The following is a 15,193-nucleotide window of genomic DNA, read 5'->3' as shown; positions in this document are numbered from 1 at the left end:
TTAGCCAGCGATACGGAAAGACAGTTTGTCTATATGCATGGCTCTAGGGTAGACTATTGTAAGACCTCTGCCGTTAACATGTAATGAAGTTCAGATTACTCTCACTTTCCTAACGAATTGATCAGCTCATTATATACTCTGTCACATTTATCCATACGATCCCCATATAGTAAGTCAGCGCAGCTTCATGGAGTTGCAAGTATTTGATAAGGATAATGCAACCTAACATTTCGACAGAAATGGGCCCAAAGAGACCCCGAGAACCTCCGAGATAGGCCGGAGGCCCAAGATGGCCTGGCCTGGCAGTAACAGACAGCCATGGCCTCAAAAGACCGATGTCAGATTGCCTATCCCAACCAACCCCAAGTTACGGGAAACAAGGGAGATATCGAAAGACCACCAGGGTAACCGGCAGAAAGGGCACGCCAATGGAATAACTCAACGTTCCCTCTGTCAGAATTAGAAGTTCCTTACTACACAAAGCTCCACGGGACGCTGTTATTACAGACTCTCCACCTCCAATTCAGCGACGGAAAAGAGCAATCGTGGGTGGCAAGTTTCGTGGGCTCATCAAGTATTGTCGTAGCAATGTCTAGTCTCCCCTAGGACCAGTATAATCCTCCTTTGGTTCGAACACGCACTTTATACCTGATATTGGCTTGTGGATAGAGACACATAAATCATAGATAGGAAACAGATACACACGCAGAAGAAAAAAACAAGTGACTTCGTTACGGATCATGGGCATTCCATGAAGACATCTAAATACATTGAACATCCAAATTTTTTACCCTTCTAGCAGACCTCAACTTAACTCGCTTATGCGATGTAGGTCGAGGCCGACACGTCACCACCACGGCCGGTCCAGTTAACGTGGATATCCTTGCCCTCGGGGAAGGTCTCGTTAGCGTTCTCGGGCTTGATGCGGAAAGTGTGGGCACCGAAGTAGTCACGCTGGGCCTGGAGCAGGTTGGCGGGCAGGTTCTTGGACCGGTAGCCGTCGTAGAAGCTGAGGGCAGTGGAGAAGGCCGGAGCGGGGATACCCCACAGAGCGGTCTTGCTGATCACGTTACGCCAGCCGTTCTGGGCGTTGTTAATGGCCTTCTTGAAGAAGTCATCGAACAACAGGTTCTCGAGGTCGGGGTTGTTGCGGTAGGCGTTGGTAATATCCTTAAGGAAGACAGAGCGGATGATGCAACCACCGCGCCACATGAGGGCAATAGAAGGCTTGTTCAGCTTCCAGTTGTACTCCTTGGCGGCCTATATTAGGGATGAGGGTTAGAAAGTGACTATCAGTAAAATCTGGCAAGAAATCTTACGTTCTGGATGAGCATGAAGCCCTGGGCGTAGGAGATAATCTTGGAAGCGTACAGGGCCTGCTCAAGGTCGTCGACGAAAGCCTGCTTGTCGCCCTCGAACTTGGGAGTAGGACCGCTCAGAATCTCGCAGGCACGGCCACGCTCGTCCTTGAGAGCACTGAGGCAGCGGGAGAAGACAGCCTCACCGATCAGGGTGACGGGCATGCCGAGGTCCAGAGCGTTGATGGCGGTCCACTTGCCGGTACCCTTCTGGCCAGCCTTGTCGAGGATCTTGTCAACAAGGGGAGTGCCATCGTTGTCGTTGTAGTAGAGGATATCACGGGTGATCTCAATCAGGAAGGAGTCAAGAACACCGGTGTTCCACTTGGCGAAAACATCACCGATCTCCTTAGAGGAGAGGCCGAGACCGCGCTTCAGGATATCGTAGGCCTAAATGATGTGAGTGGTGGCTCGAGAAGATTTTGCAGCTTGAGAGAAGCCTTACCTCGCAGATCAGCTGCATGTCACCGTACTCAATACCGTTGTGGACCATCTTGACGTAGTGACCGGCACCCTCGTCACCGACCCAGTCGCAGCAGGCCTCACCGTCGCTCTTGGCGGAGATGCTCTGGAAGATGTCCTTGATGTGGGGCCAGGCGTCCTCATTACCACCGGGCATGAGAGAGGGTCCGTAACGGGCACCCTCCTCACCACCGGAGACACCGCTACCGACGAAGTTGATGCCCTTGCTGGTGAGGTACTGGGTGCGGCGGTTGCTGTCGGGGAAGTGGGAGTTACCACCGTCAATGATGATATCACCCTTCTCGAGGAAAGGCAGAAGGGACTCGATGAAGTCATCGACGGGCTTGCCGGCCATGACAAGGAGCATGATACGACGGGGGCGCTTGAGCTTGGCGCAGAACTCCTGGATGGAGTGAGCACCGACAATGGACTTGCCTGTCCTATAGTGAGCAATCTTGCGAGGGGAATGGATCGTGTTATTCTGTGTAGAGCTTACCCTTGGCCTCGTTCTCCAGGAAGCGGTCAACCTTGGCGGTGGTACGGTTGTAAGCGCAAACGGTGAATCCGTGATCAGCGACGTTCAGGATCAGGTTCTGGCCCATAACGGCCAGACCAATGAGGCCGAAATCAGCACTGGGAGCAAGGTGCACCGGAGCGCCGACATTGATGCCGGCGAGACGGGCGCTATCGTCAGCGATCAATGTCTCTCGTCAACAGCTGGGTAAAAATCACAATGGGAACCAAAAGAAAAGGAAATCCGTGCGCTTCCGGGAAAAAGGAGAGGCACGCAATAGCTCCACTGGTATCATCTTGCAGAAGCTTCTATATGAATTGGGTCTTCCAAATAGAGCTGCTGCATGATGTCTGAGCAGCATTGAAGATCCATGCGCTCTGTTATCACTGCAAGATGCAGGATGTAACCACTGGGCTGGGATGCTGGGATGCTGGAATTGGTGAAGTGGGGGGAAGACAGTGGATAGATAACTTACACAGCCTGGTCAGCCATGACGATTAGATGTGAGATATGGGGGGTATTGAGTAGAGAAAAGATGAATCTAGAGAAGAAAGGAAGATGAAGAGGAAGAGGAGGGGAAGAAGAAGAAGTAGGCTGGCTGACGGAGCAACTCTTCCGTCATCTTGGTGGGACATACCGGCGGGGGTACCATGTACCAGCGTTATTCTTACTGTCTCCGGTGTAGCGCCAAGTATTAGGTACAGGAGCAGAGTCGTCCGGTATCAACCCACTCGGGTTCTGTTAGAATTTGGAAAGCATTATCCGATCCGGTTTCAATTCCCTATATGCTACTAGATGCTACCGATTTCCTTTTAACATATTAGTATGTATGTGATTGACATTGCAGCTTTTACTGTGTACGATAGCGGGGCATGGAGGGGTAACTTGAACTGAAGAATTGTATATAATATACCTAGGTAGATAGTACGGAGAGTACTAGGTATCAAGGTAGAAAATGATGAAGTAGAAGATCAACCGAATATCCATGTAACTCCATCGAAACCGTCCGAATTAACCATCCCACCTTGTCCACGCATCGGTGAACTGTTCTGGCAGAGCTGCGACGGAGAAATCACTTACCGATGAGTTCATAACCTGCGCTAGGCTGCTTTTGGACTAGAGTGGGGGTTGCAGCTCCGGCAGCGGCAATGACTCAGCATATGCTTATGTCATGGCTGAGTCAGGAAAGCTTGATCGAGTCATGTGACACAGCCACCGCCAACGGCCTAGCCAGCGCATTGAGAGACGGGAAAAAAGGCATCTCTTATCTCTTCTCCGATCTTTTCATTAAGCATTTGCAATCCAGTGGAGTCTTGAAGACGCGCATTTTTCTAGCTCCCCCGGCTTCTCACTGTGATCATTTGCAAGCCGCGCGACGTTTCGCCTCTTGCAAGTGCTCACTCATCCTTCGGGTGCCTCTCAAGCGCGACGTCTGGCGAATGACTGCGGCGTCAGTCAGGCCCTGAAGGTACGTTGCGGTTGCTACTTTGCATCTAGCATTTCTGTCGCATTTCATTTCTCTCTCCCTATTTTGAATATCCCATTCATCATGCCCCTTCCGCCTCCTCCAGGTCTCAACCAAACTCCTTCGTCACTTCCGCCCCGCCCACCTCCATCCTCCAACACCGCGCAGCCTTCCACCGCCAATCCCGCAAGCCATGGTGTTAGAACTCGGCCAACCGGCTACAGCGCCTTCACGGCGTTCCAGCCACGCGCGGTAGCCTCCAGTTTACCGCATCGTGCCAGTACCCACTCGGTCTCGAATCCACCAGTCTCTGGGTACGCAACCCCCGCCAACAGCTACGTCAACCACTATCAACAGCCCCAGGCATACCAGAGTGCGCCTTCGTACTATGGACAACCTCAATACGCTGAAAACACATACGGCCCGACCGTTCCACACATTGCAAACCCGTTCGGACCTACCCCCAACCAGGCCAACACAGGGTTCCCACAGAGTGGCAACGCCCCCGGCTTGGATGCAGAGACTGAAGCTCAAATTGCGCAGTGGCAGAGCGCCTACAACAAACCCAGTGAAGACCCCAAGAACCAAGCCAATCACCCTGGCTCAGGTGTGAACACAGGAGCTGGAACCCCAGCTGGTACTCCTGCCCCGCAGTCCCAGTCACAAAAAACAGTCGTTCGTTCTGGTGGTGGTGAGACGTGGACCGACCCGACCCTATTAGAATGGGACCCGTCACATTTCCGCCTTTTTGTGGGTAACCTCGCAGGCGAAGTGACTGATGAGTCCCTGCTGAAGGCATTTTCTCGCTACCCATCGGTCCAGAAAGCGCGTGTCATCCGAGAGAAGCGAACCCAGAAGAGTAAAGGGTACGGCTTTGTCAGCTTTAGTGGAAGTGATGACTATTTCAGAGCGGGAAAAGATATGGAGGGAAAGTACATTGGTTCGCACCCAATCCAACTGCGCCGAGCAGTGACCGAGGTTCGCCCAGCTTCGAACCCCAGGAATGGAAAGAAACAAGGCAAAGGCAAGGGTCCTAAGGGGAATACCGCCGGTGGAGCAGGTGGAAAAGTGAAGCAGGACGGTATCAAAAAGCCAGCCAAAACCAAGGGGGGTTGAAGATTCTGGGCTAAGTCTATGGATGCGACCGGTTCATGTAAAGAAATGTACTTTACATGGCAGAACTAATGATGATTCTTCTCCGTTACTACCTGTACTATTACTGAATCTGAAATGGTATCAAATCAGTCTGCTTCGTTCTCAAGTCAATTCCCATGTGTTGATGGTCTGGATCACGTGAGTGTATTTGTGGCCTCAGGTTTTGAATTCTGATCTCTATTGCGTAGACTTGTACTTCTAAACTACTAGCTATATGCCATTGATGATCTTTGGAATACATTGCTTTGGTCAATTATCTCTGCCCATAATATACCTATAATGTACGGAGTGTTCTGAGTACCTAGCCACAGTATGTGGTTAGTACATTGACATTGAGTTAGTTCCCCAGCCCCTCTAAAAGCACATGGCTGGGAAAAAAAGGTCCTGTTTAAAACCCATCCACATTCCAGCCGATAAAATTCCCTCTAAACTTTTCTTTCTCACATTCTTCCGATCTATAATCTTGCTTTCCTCCAAAAAAGGAGAGTTGTTGCGAAAAGACCCAGCCCGACGAGGCTGTATACTTCCATATACGAATCCCACCCAAACGCATTGCTGCCCACCTGTACACGGCCTACCACCTCAACCCCCACGCCTTGTTTGGCTTTCATATATCCTCCTATCGACTTGACAACGATCGAAGCTCTCTACCATCTCAAATCACTATCACGATCTGCTGATCATCTCCACCCAATATGGTCCAACGCAACATCACCATCGCGATCATCATCATCATCATCTTTATTCTTCTTGCAATCGCTGGGTTTGCTATTTGGGCGGTAAATAACCATGTCACATTGTTCTCCAAGAAGAAGGAGTCTGATGCGGAGAGTGGAGAAGGGTGACAAGGCAGGGTAGCAGCAGCAATCACTGCACCCTTGACCTGGACCTTGACCTTGGGCTCTCTCGGCCTCGCTGTACAAGCATTGATTGCCCCCTTTTCGGAAAACATACAGACGATCACACAAACATCTACGACCATATTTTCTGCGACACGATACCCTTTCTATTGCAATTCGATACTATCTGCCACGATGACGAGCTGCGTTACGAGTCTTTTACGTTGAAACACGCCTTTTATGTACAATCTTTGCCGATTGGAAGCAATCAGTACTTATGCTTACTTTCGTTGTACCTTTTCTTTTTTTTTTCTTGGGGTTTTTGGGTGCGGAGTTGGAACTGGGTCTTCCCTTTCTTGGATGTACTTTGTTGATCTCATTTGATGCACATTCTTCCCTTTTTTGAGCTTCGTGGTGCATATTCTGTTGATGGTTTGGAAATATCTTAAGTTGACAAAGTCTCCGGACAATATCGATCTATCTATCATCTTTTAAAAGCTGTATAACCCTCGGAAGAAGTGTGTAGTTACTCAGGTAACTTTATGAAGCGTATTTGCTCTACTAGGGCTTTCCTATCTGAGCTACCGCCGCTTTTATGAGTCTATATCCAGATCACAGCTACTCTGTTTTCTATATCGACACACATAGATGCAACTCGTGTACCGATTCAACTTGGATTCACACATTTGTCCCTACGCCCTCATAGCCTCGGGCGTATCCCCTTCCAATGCGAGTAGGTCTGGTGGAAGTCATGTGGTGGTACAAAGTGGGCGACCTGGAAGAGCAGGTAGAACCTAGGAATGGACTGTGAGTTGCGAGTGGTTCGATAGATTGCTGCTCATTTGCAGTTTAAACGTGGCTGAAATGATAACGGCTTTTTCCTTTCTCTCCGTAAGAGGACTGATGACAGGGGCCTTCGGAGGTGCCTAAAACAATCCGATTTGACAGAAATATGGCATACGACAGATGTACGTACACCTCCTTCTGCATGGACAGCACTAGCCTAATACCATACATGTACATATTCTGAATTCGGAGTCCGTAGGTACTCGGTTGCGTGGTGCACCCATATCAGTGTCAGTGAGCAAAAAGCAGCAAGGCCTCAGCAATAAAGCACAAGGGCGGAGGAAATCTACTACATTGGTAGAATGGCGGATATAAAGAGATCCACTGATATCGTGAGAAATGATTCGAAACTCCCCAATACTTTGACAATCATGCGCAACAAAATGGAATTCAAATGCACTGCCTCCAGGGGTATACATATCTACCCAAACTAGGTAATAAAACATCTCATCCACCAAAAAAGCCGTAACATGCACAAGATCCCAAGTAGACAGAGAACCATAACGCCCCAGTAATAAGATATTTCGCTCAAAAAACGTAACTCAGAAGCTCTTGTGCGCGAAGAGCGGTGGCGACATGCCAAGGCAGTGTGTTGTTCTGTACACTGCATATGCCCTTGGCCCGGGCAAGACTGCCCAGGTCCCGATACATACTTAGAGTATCTTTCAGGACGCTGTCGTGGGATGGGGGAGGACGCGGGGAATAGATAAGATTGACGGAGAATGCAAACACTCCGTCCCCATCAGTAGCGCCCTTACGGCGGAGGAGATACCCGCTGGATAGGGCGGGTCGGAATTCGGTGAGGTGTGGAGAGCTGTTGAGTCGGTGTGACAGGATGGCTAGCCAGGAATCGTCGCAGATGTCAGTGAGGACTGCTTCTGAGTCTGTTTCAAGTGACACGTCCGTTGGCGTGGGTGCGTTGTAGGTGGCTGGACCAGCGCTGGTTGGCGTGGGTGCATTGCCTGATTGTTCCGGGGATGCAACGCTGGCACTTGGGTTAGGGGTCGAGACAGGGGTAGACGAAGACAATATGTTCAGCATGGCCATCGATATGGGTGGAACTGGTGGCTCGAGGATCAAGTCGGGAACAGTGTTGACAGCCAGGATGGTCAATTCCAAGGACCCAGGTTTTACCTTGTTGTGCTGGTCTGCTAGCGTAGCCCACGCTGTGAATGTGTTAGCGACTTGCCCTTGATATCAGAGAAAATAAGAAGCAGTACCTTCAACCTCATCCGTCTCCATGGGCTCGGTGGTCGCCAGCTGAACTTTCCATCGTGCTTGGAACTTATCCATGATGTGTTTTGTCGTAGCCCAAATTTCATTCCTTACCTCGGAAACCGGTCTGGCACCACTCGACTGACGATACCGCAGGCAGTAAGACATGGTTCTTTGTATAGAACCTGGTAAATCAGACCATGCCACCGATATCCAGCGTTGGTCAAGACTTCTCGAATATGCAATGTGAAGACTTCGCCCATCTTGAAGCGGCGAGGATCTTTCAGGGGCAAGTCGGAAACCAATGGCCCTCGGGAGAGCGTCGGCCAGAAGCATCGGTGGCGCGCAGAGCAGAGGGCTCATGTCCACATCATTTGAGCGACAGCGACTGTAGACCTCTAGGGCCAAATTCAAATAGTCCATCTGGGGAGGAATAACCATCGTCTCGCTCGACATGATGAACTCCAGCGGGATTATTTGCAGAACAAGTTCGCTGGCAATTCGAGTCTGTCTTCGTTCGGAACCGGCTATCAATTGCTGGGAAAGGTGCCAGAAGGCGGAACAAATGTCTGCTAGTGCTGCAGCGTGCGTAAACGGGTTGATGATATAGACAACATGGTTATCGGCGGTCGCCGGGGATTGTGAGAGCTCTGAGCCTTGAGAATTGTTAGTAAAGTACACAACCGTCAGAGAAGACACATACCAAGCTGTTCGCACGTTCTCTTCAATACCTGCATCATAGATTCATAGCTAGATGTTTCAGATTTCCATGGCTTCAGCCCCTCTTCAAATGCCACAGAATCGTCGCCTCTGGTATGGATCCCAAGACCGCAACTTTGGTAGAGAAGACCAAACCGTCTTAAGAACATATCTGCTGCTTTCGACGCAGCTTGTGGGTGTATACAATACGCAGAGATGTTCTTTGGTCCATGAGCAGGCTCGAGACCAAACGTCTCCCAAAAGGATATAGCAGGGGGAAGAGCCTCTAAGTATTCTTTTCCTCGACGCACACGTATGTGGGGCGCCGATAACTTTGAAATAAAGCTTCTTGGGGTGTCTTTGGGCGGCGGCGGGTGTTGTGGTGGTTGCTGTTGCGGTTGGTTCGCAACAAATTCATCTTGTAATGATGTGTATCGTTTGAAGTCCAGTTTCGAGGATTCGCCCAAGAACGTGGTGTCATCGAGAGCTTGCAGTGGCAAAGACTCGCTCTCAAGATCAAAAAGACCAATTTCCCCATCAAGTGGATGCTTGAGGGAGGACTGCGTGATCTGGTCAACCAGAAGTTGGGCAATTTCAAGTTGGCCTTCACGGCGAGGCAGTACAGGGAGTTGTTGAGGTGGAAAAGCAGAGAAGTAACCGGCTAACGTCCAATCGGAAAAATTGGCTAGAAAATTGCCGAGGAACGTGGAGTTCTCGGCGGCGTATGCGGGACTTGCTTCTGCGCCAGGCAGTGACTTCTCTTGGGATGCAACTGACATTATATCAGATTCTGAAGGGACTCGTTTCCGCTTCAAAGATGGCATTGAGGGCATGGCTGCCGGCGTCGGAACATGCTCCGACACGATCTCAATACTGTCCTCGCTGCTGTCACTGCTCACCGAGGCTGATCGTTGACCATTTTCTGACTGAACAAGAGATAGACTGGTCTTGCTACGTTCTTTAGAGCCAGGTGCGTTGGCGCTGCTTCGGCCACGGTGAGGAATACCAATCGTGGGTATGGCAGATGTCTGATTTGACGTGTCCAACGAGCCACCACTGGAGAACCAGAATTTGCCAGCTGCTCCGTACTTCTGATCCCAATCACCAAGTTTCTTTTCAAATGCCACTGGGTGGTAATGCCCTTGTCCCCGGTTATCTGTAGACTGTCGGTGATTGTCTGCCTCGGGGGCCGGGAACAAGATCTTCTTCACTTCTATTGGGCTCAAGGGCGGGCTGATTGTTTGACCTGCACGATCCGTAGGCGAACGAGCTGGTTCTTCAGAGGCCATAGGCCCTTTTGGTAACTGTGGGGCGTCGTGGTGTACAGGAGAGGCGTGTGCCTCATGTGTTTCGACATGAGTTGGGATTGCCTGTGGCTGGTTGGGGGATGGCTCTGCGTCGACCATGGCCTCAGCCTCCAATTCGCTCTGAGGATGGGATACTTCAATAACTTCATCTACATCCTCCACACGAGAGTCGCCCTCCATGCCATCGAAATCAGGGTCATCGAAAAAGCTGAAGTCCGCATCGGTAATACCTTTCGATCCAAAATCCCTTTCGTTCATTTCCCCAAAGAGATCTTCTTCGTCGCTTTCATCATATCGGCCAGTGCCAACTCCAACGCCACCGTTCTGAACTGGTGATATATCAGACCCTGGTTCATTTCTTGAACTTCGTTGCGTTGCATGCGGTAGTCCGAAGTCAGAATCATCGACAAAAGCCTCAGAACGGTTTGGGTTGTTCAATCCGACTGCTGCAGCTCCGTCTGGGGGAGTTGGATAGACAAGATTCGTGCTTTGCAAATCAGGATATTGCGCAATTCGGGATAAACTCTCTATGCTTTCCAGGGGTTCGGCCTTGGGTGGCGACGGCATTCCTTGGTCCTTTGGTTGTAGGTCTTGGGTGGTAGGGGTGTTTTGAGCAGTATGGGGAATATGATCTAGCTTGAGAGAGTCCGCCATTGTGGACCATCGCTCTGCAAAATCTAGGGGTTCGTCAAGAAGTGAAATTTGAGCCCCGGAAGAGATATTTGATGAGCTAGCCCTTCTGAAGCAAAATCTCGCTGGCCACAGCATGCGTTTTAGTGGTAGTGCAGATTGACCATCATCGCTCTGTCGCCATGCTTCCCCAGCAAGCCTCGCGAAAAATGGCTCCCAAACCTCCACTTCAACCCAGGGTTCTTCATCAATCGAGTAAACATGCAACCCAAAATTCCGCAGCCACTGCACAACATCCAATTTCCACTGTACTCTTTTTGCAGACAGATTGCCAGGGGGCGGGTAGCCCAGAGAAGGAGCGGTTGGCGAGTCAAGATTAGCCGTGACAAGTTTAGCGATAGTTCCATTCGGACATAGCCAAAGATCAATTCCAGGCTGCACGTCGATCAATTCGGCAATGTCCTCGCGTGGTCCACACAGTCGCGTTATGCCTGTTTGGGATATAGTCTGGGCGGAAACGGTTATTGTACCACCCATAGTTAACTGGATGTTGAGTGTAGTCAAGCAAGAAGTAGAGAGAATGCTGTCATTGTTGATATGGGGGCTTTCGTATCCTGATTTTTCGACAGCAGTGAAAAGGGTGCGTGACCCAAGAGGTAGAGCAGCATGGTGTCGAATCAACTGGAGGCCAATTGAGCCAGTGACGGCAGATATAAAAGAAGCGTAAATGGCCGCAGAACTGCTGTAACCATCTTGCCGGCGAGAAGATGGTTGGCTCTGATGTGGCCGTGGCTGCCCAGCGGGTTGGGTACCGTGCTGACTCTGATTGTCGGACGACAGCCCTTTCACCAAGTCCACCGAGGAGACACTTCCCAGTGCAGAGACTATTGTAAAAAAAAATTAACAAGGCCCAAAATAACTACACGGGCTGCTCATAGACATACCTTTCAAGGTTGTTGTGCCAACGACGATCTTATTTGAATCTGCGTCACTTCCCCTCACATACAAAGGTTTCAGACTTTCGAATTCGGGAGTGGGGGAGAACACCCAAAGCCCTAGGCGCCTTGGACACGAGGCTAGGCAATTCAACCCTCTCAGTCGAGCCTCCAGATCTTTGAGACGACTCAAGTGCTTGAGAATAGTGTAGCCATTGGCGGGGCTCTCCTGTGGATTATTTGCGATACCAGCTTCTTCTGTGTATATTCTCCAGTAAATATGGGAGAATCCATCCTGAGATGACGCGTCAGTATGCGCGCGAATATACTGTAAATATTACGATACTCACAATAAGATGTATGTTGGTGTTTGCGCCGCCAGGGAAGTCCATAATTCAACGGTCGCGGACAGCCCCGGAAGCATTTAAAGATAGAAAATATTTTGATGGCTGACTCTGGAAGTCATTTCCAATCGCAGGTTGCATGGTCCGTGGCAAGGAGTGAAAGCGCATAGCAGAGAGATCAACAAGCAGCGAATACATTAGCTGATTGATACCATGTTGAACGGGAAGCGATCAACAAAGACTGGGATATCTCGCGCAACACTCTCACTCAAGTGAAACCAGCGCACCAAATGAAACAGTAATAATTTCAATCACAAGGCTTATCGCATGAAGTCAACAGAAAGTTGGAATGCGTAATTCCGGGGGACGTTCGCCAGGGACACTCGGGCCAATCACCAAGCCAGTTTATCACGTGATCGCTATCAGCGGCTTTTATCGCAGTTTTTTTTTTATCTTTTGCAGGTCTGCTTTTGCCGACACCGATACGTTGCAAATAGGTTGCAGATCAGCTCAAAACAACTGGCTTAGCCTTCATTGCATCAGGATATACCAGCATGAAGCTGTCCAACCCGTCCGAGGTCCCGGTATATACCATCTCGGGCTCAGACAGTGCTCGTCCACTTCCCGAATGGCTTGCTAGACGGCGAAAGCGCAGCTTGAAAAATGACCCCGAGTATGCCAATCGGGTTGAATTACTGCAAGACTTTGAATTTGAGGAAGCGAGTCACTGTATTCGAGTCAGTGAGGATGGAGAATGGGTTATGAGCACAGGTTCGTACTACTGATCCCCATATTTTATGCGCATACCCTAACAATATTGCTTGTAGGAACTTACAAGCCACAAATCCACACCCACTATCTTCCGCAGTTATCTCTTTCATGGGCACGTCATACAAGTTCGCTCAACACCACATTCATCCTTTTGTCCTCCGATTATACCAAGTCCCTCCACCTCCAGTCTGACCGATCTCTTGAGTTCCACACTCCCTCAGGCTGTCACTATACCACCAGACTCCCCCGATATGGACGTGATATTGTCTATGACCGTCAGTCGACTGAAGCGCTTATTCCTGCAGTCGGTGTTAATCAAGATGGCATGGGAGAGGTGTACCGGTTGAACTTGGAGTTGGGCCGATACATGCGGAGTTTTGATATTGACGTCGGAGGTGACGACTTTACATCCACGGGCGGCGGGACCCTCCAAGGTGGAATCAACACAGGATCGGTCAACACCGGTGCTATTGCGGAGGAGAGTCACAATTTGCTGGCCTTTGGAACTTCACTGGGGACAGTTGAGCTATGGGATCCTAGGGCTAAGGGACGCGCAGGTGTGCTGTCTATGCCCGCACAAGTTGGAGTACATGATGAGCGACCTGAGATCACAGCTCTAGAATTCAATCGCTCCGGCATGAGCCTTGGAACTGGTTCGTCTAATGGTCTCATTCACCTCTACGACTTGCGTTCGCCCGTTCCCTTCCAGGTCAAGGACCAAGGATACGGGTTCCCTATCCACACTCTCCAATTCCTCGAGCAGTCATCTGCAACACAAGCTGCGACCATCGAGCCCAAACTGCTCTCGGCCGATAAGCGCATCATCAAGCTCTGGGATATCGAAGATCAAAAACCTTGGACCTCTGTTGAACCAGCTGTGGATCTCAACTCGGTTGCTTGGTGCAAGGATAGCGGAATGCTCCTCACAGCCAATGAAGGCCGACAACAACACTCATTCTTCATTCCACAGCTTGGCCCCGCGCCGAAATGGTGCTCATTCCTGGACAACCTGGTTGAAGAGATGGCTGAGGATCCAAATGACCCCAGCGCGTTCAAATCTGCTCAGTCCAGTTCCGTCTGGCCCGGCTTCACGCTTGTGCCCAGTGAAGAGGTCGCCAAATGGGATGCCAAGCTCATCAAGGCAGGCGGAGAGCCCATTGACTTGGCATCATACATGCAGTCAGGAAAGATGGTACCTTACTCCAAGGGCTACCAAGTATCGAACTTTGTTTACAACTCTATTACTGGGTTGTTCCCCGACACAGAAAATCCCAGAGCGAAGAAGGTGGCCGAAATTATGAACAAGGAGCGGGAGAGCCGCATCCGCGGCAAGAAGAAGGTCGCTGTCAAGGTGAACAGGAGACTGGCGGAGAGGATGCTCAACGCGGAGGAGAAGAGGGAGCGCAAGCATGCCAAGCGCCTGTTGGACGGCTCTGGCGACCAGGAAATGGTCGATGCTGCTGCAACCACTCCATCCGAGGACAAGAATGTGTTGGGTGGTGGCCGTTTCGCTGCGCTGTTCGAGGACCAAGATTTCGCTGTCGACGAGACTTCACGCGAATTCCAGTTGCTGAACCCCAGTACGGTCCCTCAGGCCGCTGCCCCATCAGCTTCGAGAAAGGAGCGTGGCTTGACGGCAGTCGAGCAAGAAGCCATCGACGACGTCCCCGGTTCAAGCTCCGACTCCGACTCCGATAGCGAGGCGGAAAAGCCCGCGAAGGCGGCAGCTTCCAAAAAGATATCTTCTGCAGACTACAAGCGGACGAAGCGGCCTCCGCCTCGTATGCAAGTGTCTTCTTCGAATCAAGCCCACTCCACCCGGGACCGCTCCTTTGGCTCCCGTGCGCAGAATATGAAGTCGAGACAAAAGCCTGCGCGACGGGTCGGTGTGGTCGGCGAGCAAGAGATCAGCTTCAACCCGGCCGGGAAGCCGAAGCGCGCTGTCCCCGAAGTACGCTACGACAAGACCGACACATCGTTCAGGGCCAAGGAACGCCGCAGTGCTTCTGGCAACACTTTCCGCAAGATGTAATATGTCTTGTCATTCTTGGCCTTTTACTGTGCCATTTCCTTGACACCATACAACCTTGTCTAGCCAAGAGGTTTTCCCGCCCAAGGTCTACGAACCAGAGCATGATGCTCTTGGCCTTTCCGCCTTCCACTCATTGGGTAGAGCCTACTTGCTGACACAGCTGTCCGCTTCTGGCTGAACCATTGCCGACTACAAGTGCCAATCTCATTGGCGACCTCTATTGCCCATGTGCAATTAGGCGCTGTGTGGCCTGGTGCAGTGTTGATCCCAGGGCTGCGTTTTGTTTGAACTTACGGCAACTTTCTCAATACCCGATTAGCACACTATACCAACATCATAGACAGCCTTGGTGTGACGCCCGAGAATTCAAGCCTCTGGTGCACATATTTTGAATGACCACTCTGTATTTTAATGTCTCAAAAGCGATGCCAACAATCTTGAATATCATTCAGCTATTTTTTTCAGGTTTCCCTTCAGGCAGCTCACATGATTATATATAGTAGAACTTTTAGCCCAGAATCCACAGGCATACAAGTAGACAAATGCAAAGTCATACGGGCCAAAATATTTCTAACTTGCCCTTTTAGGGCAATTGTATATATAGGTTCCCATTTTCTCTCT

The 15,193-nt window shown here is 50.5% G+C and overlaps 4 protein-coding genes across 4 annotated transcripts; 2 read left to right on the top strand and 2 right to left on the bottom strand.

Moving 5' to 3' along the window:
* Nucleotides 1–819: 819 nt before the first annotated feature.
* On the bottom strand, nt 820–2,826 carry N7489_007382 (NADP(+)-dependent, decarboxylating phosphogluconate dehydrogenase; the record flags this gene model as incomplete). Its single annotated transcript, XM_056713132.1, has 5 exons — nt 820–1,260; nt 1,320–1,748; nt 1,804–2,255; nt 2,317–2,453; nt 2,810–2,826. 5 exons carry the CDS (start codon nt 2,824–2,826, stop codon nt 820–822), a joined length of 1,476 nt encoding a protein of 491 aa, XP_056566847.1.
* Nucleotides 2,827–3,883: 1,057 nt separating this feature from the next.
* N7489_007381 (RNP domain protein) lies at nt 3,884–4,915 on the top strand (the record flags this gene model as incomplete). The annotated part of the gene is made up of 1 exon (XM_056713131.1): nt 3,884–4,915. The coding sequence occupies one exon, from the start codon at nt 3,884–3,886 to the stop codon at nt 4,913–4,915; it is 1,032 nt and encodes a 343-aa protein (XP_056566846.1).
* Nucleotides 4,916–7,167: 2,252 nt separating this feature from the next.
* Nucleotides 7,168–11,817, bottom strand: N7489_007380 (uncharacterized protein; the record flags this gene model as incomplete). Its single annotated transcript, XM_056713130.1, has 5 exons — nt 7,168–7,805; nt 7,860–8,510; nt 8,558–11,374; nt 11,435–11,720; nt 11,776–11,817. The coding sequence occupies 5 exons, from the start codon at nt 11,815–11,817 to the stop codon at nt 7,168–7,170; spliced, it is 4,434 nt and encodes a 1,477-aa protein (XP_056566845.1).
* Nucleotides 11,818–12,323: 506 nt separating this feature from the next.
* Nucleotides 12,324–14,572, top strand: N7489_007379 (WD repeat NOL10/ENP2 family protein; the record flags this gene model as incomplete). The annotated part of the gene is made up of 2 exons (XM_056713129.1): nt 12,324–12,540; nt 12,597–14,572. The coding sequence occupies 2 exons, from the start codon at nt 12,324–12,326 to the stop codon at nt 14,570–14,572; spliced, it is 2,193 nt and encodes a 730-aa protein (XP_056566844.1).
* Between the last annotated feature and the right edge of the window lie 621 nt (nt 14,573–15,193).

The sequence above is a fragment of the Penicillium chrysogenum genome (genome assembly GCF_028827035.1).
Source record: "Penicillium chrysogenum strain IBT 35668 chromosome Unknown utg000004l_segment0_segment0, whole genome shotgun sequence".
NCBI classification, from domain to species: domain Eukaryota; kingdom Fungi; phylum Ascomycota; class Eurotiomycetes; order Eurotiales; family Aspergillaceae; genus Penicillium; species Penicillium chrysogenum.
This window is presented reverse-complemented; position numbering and strand designations above follow the sequence as displayed.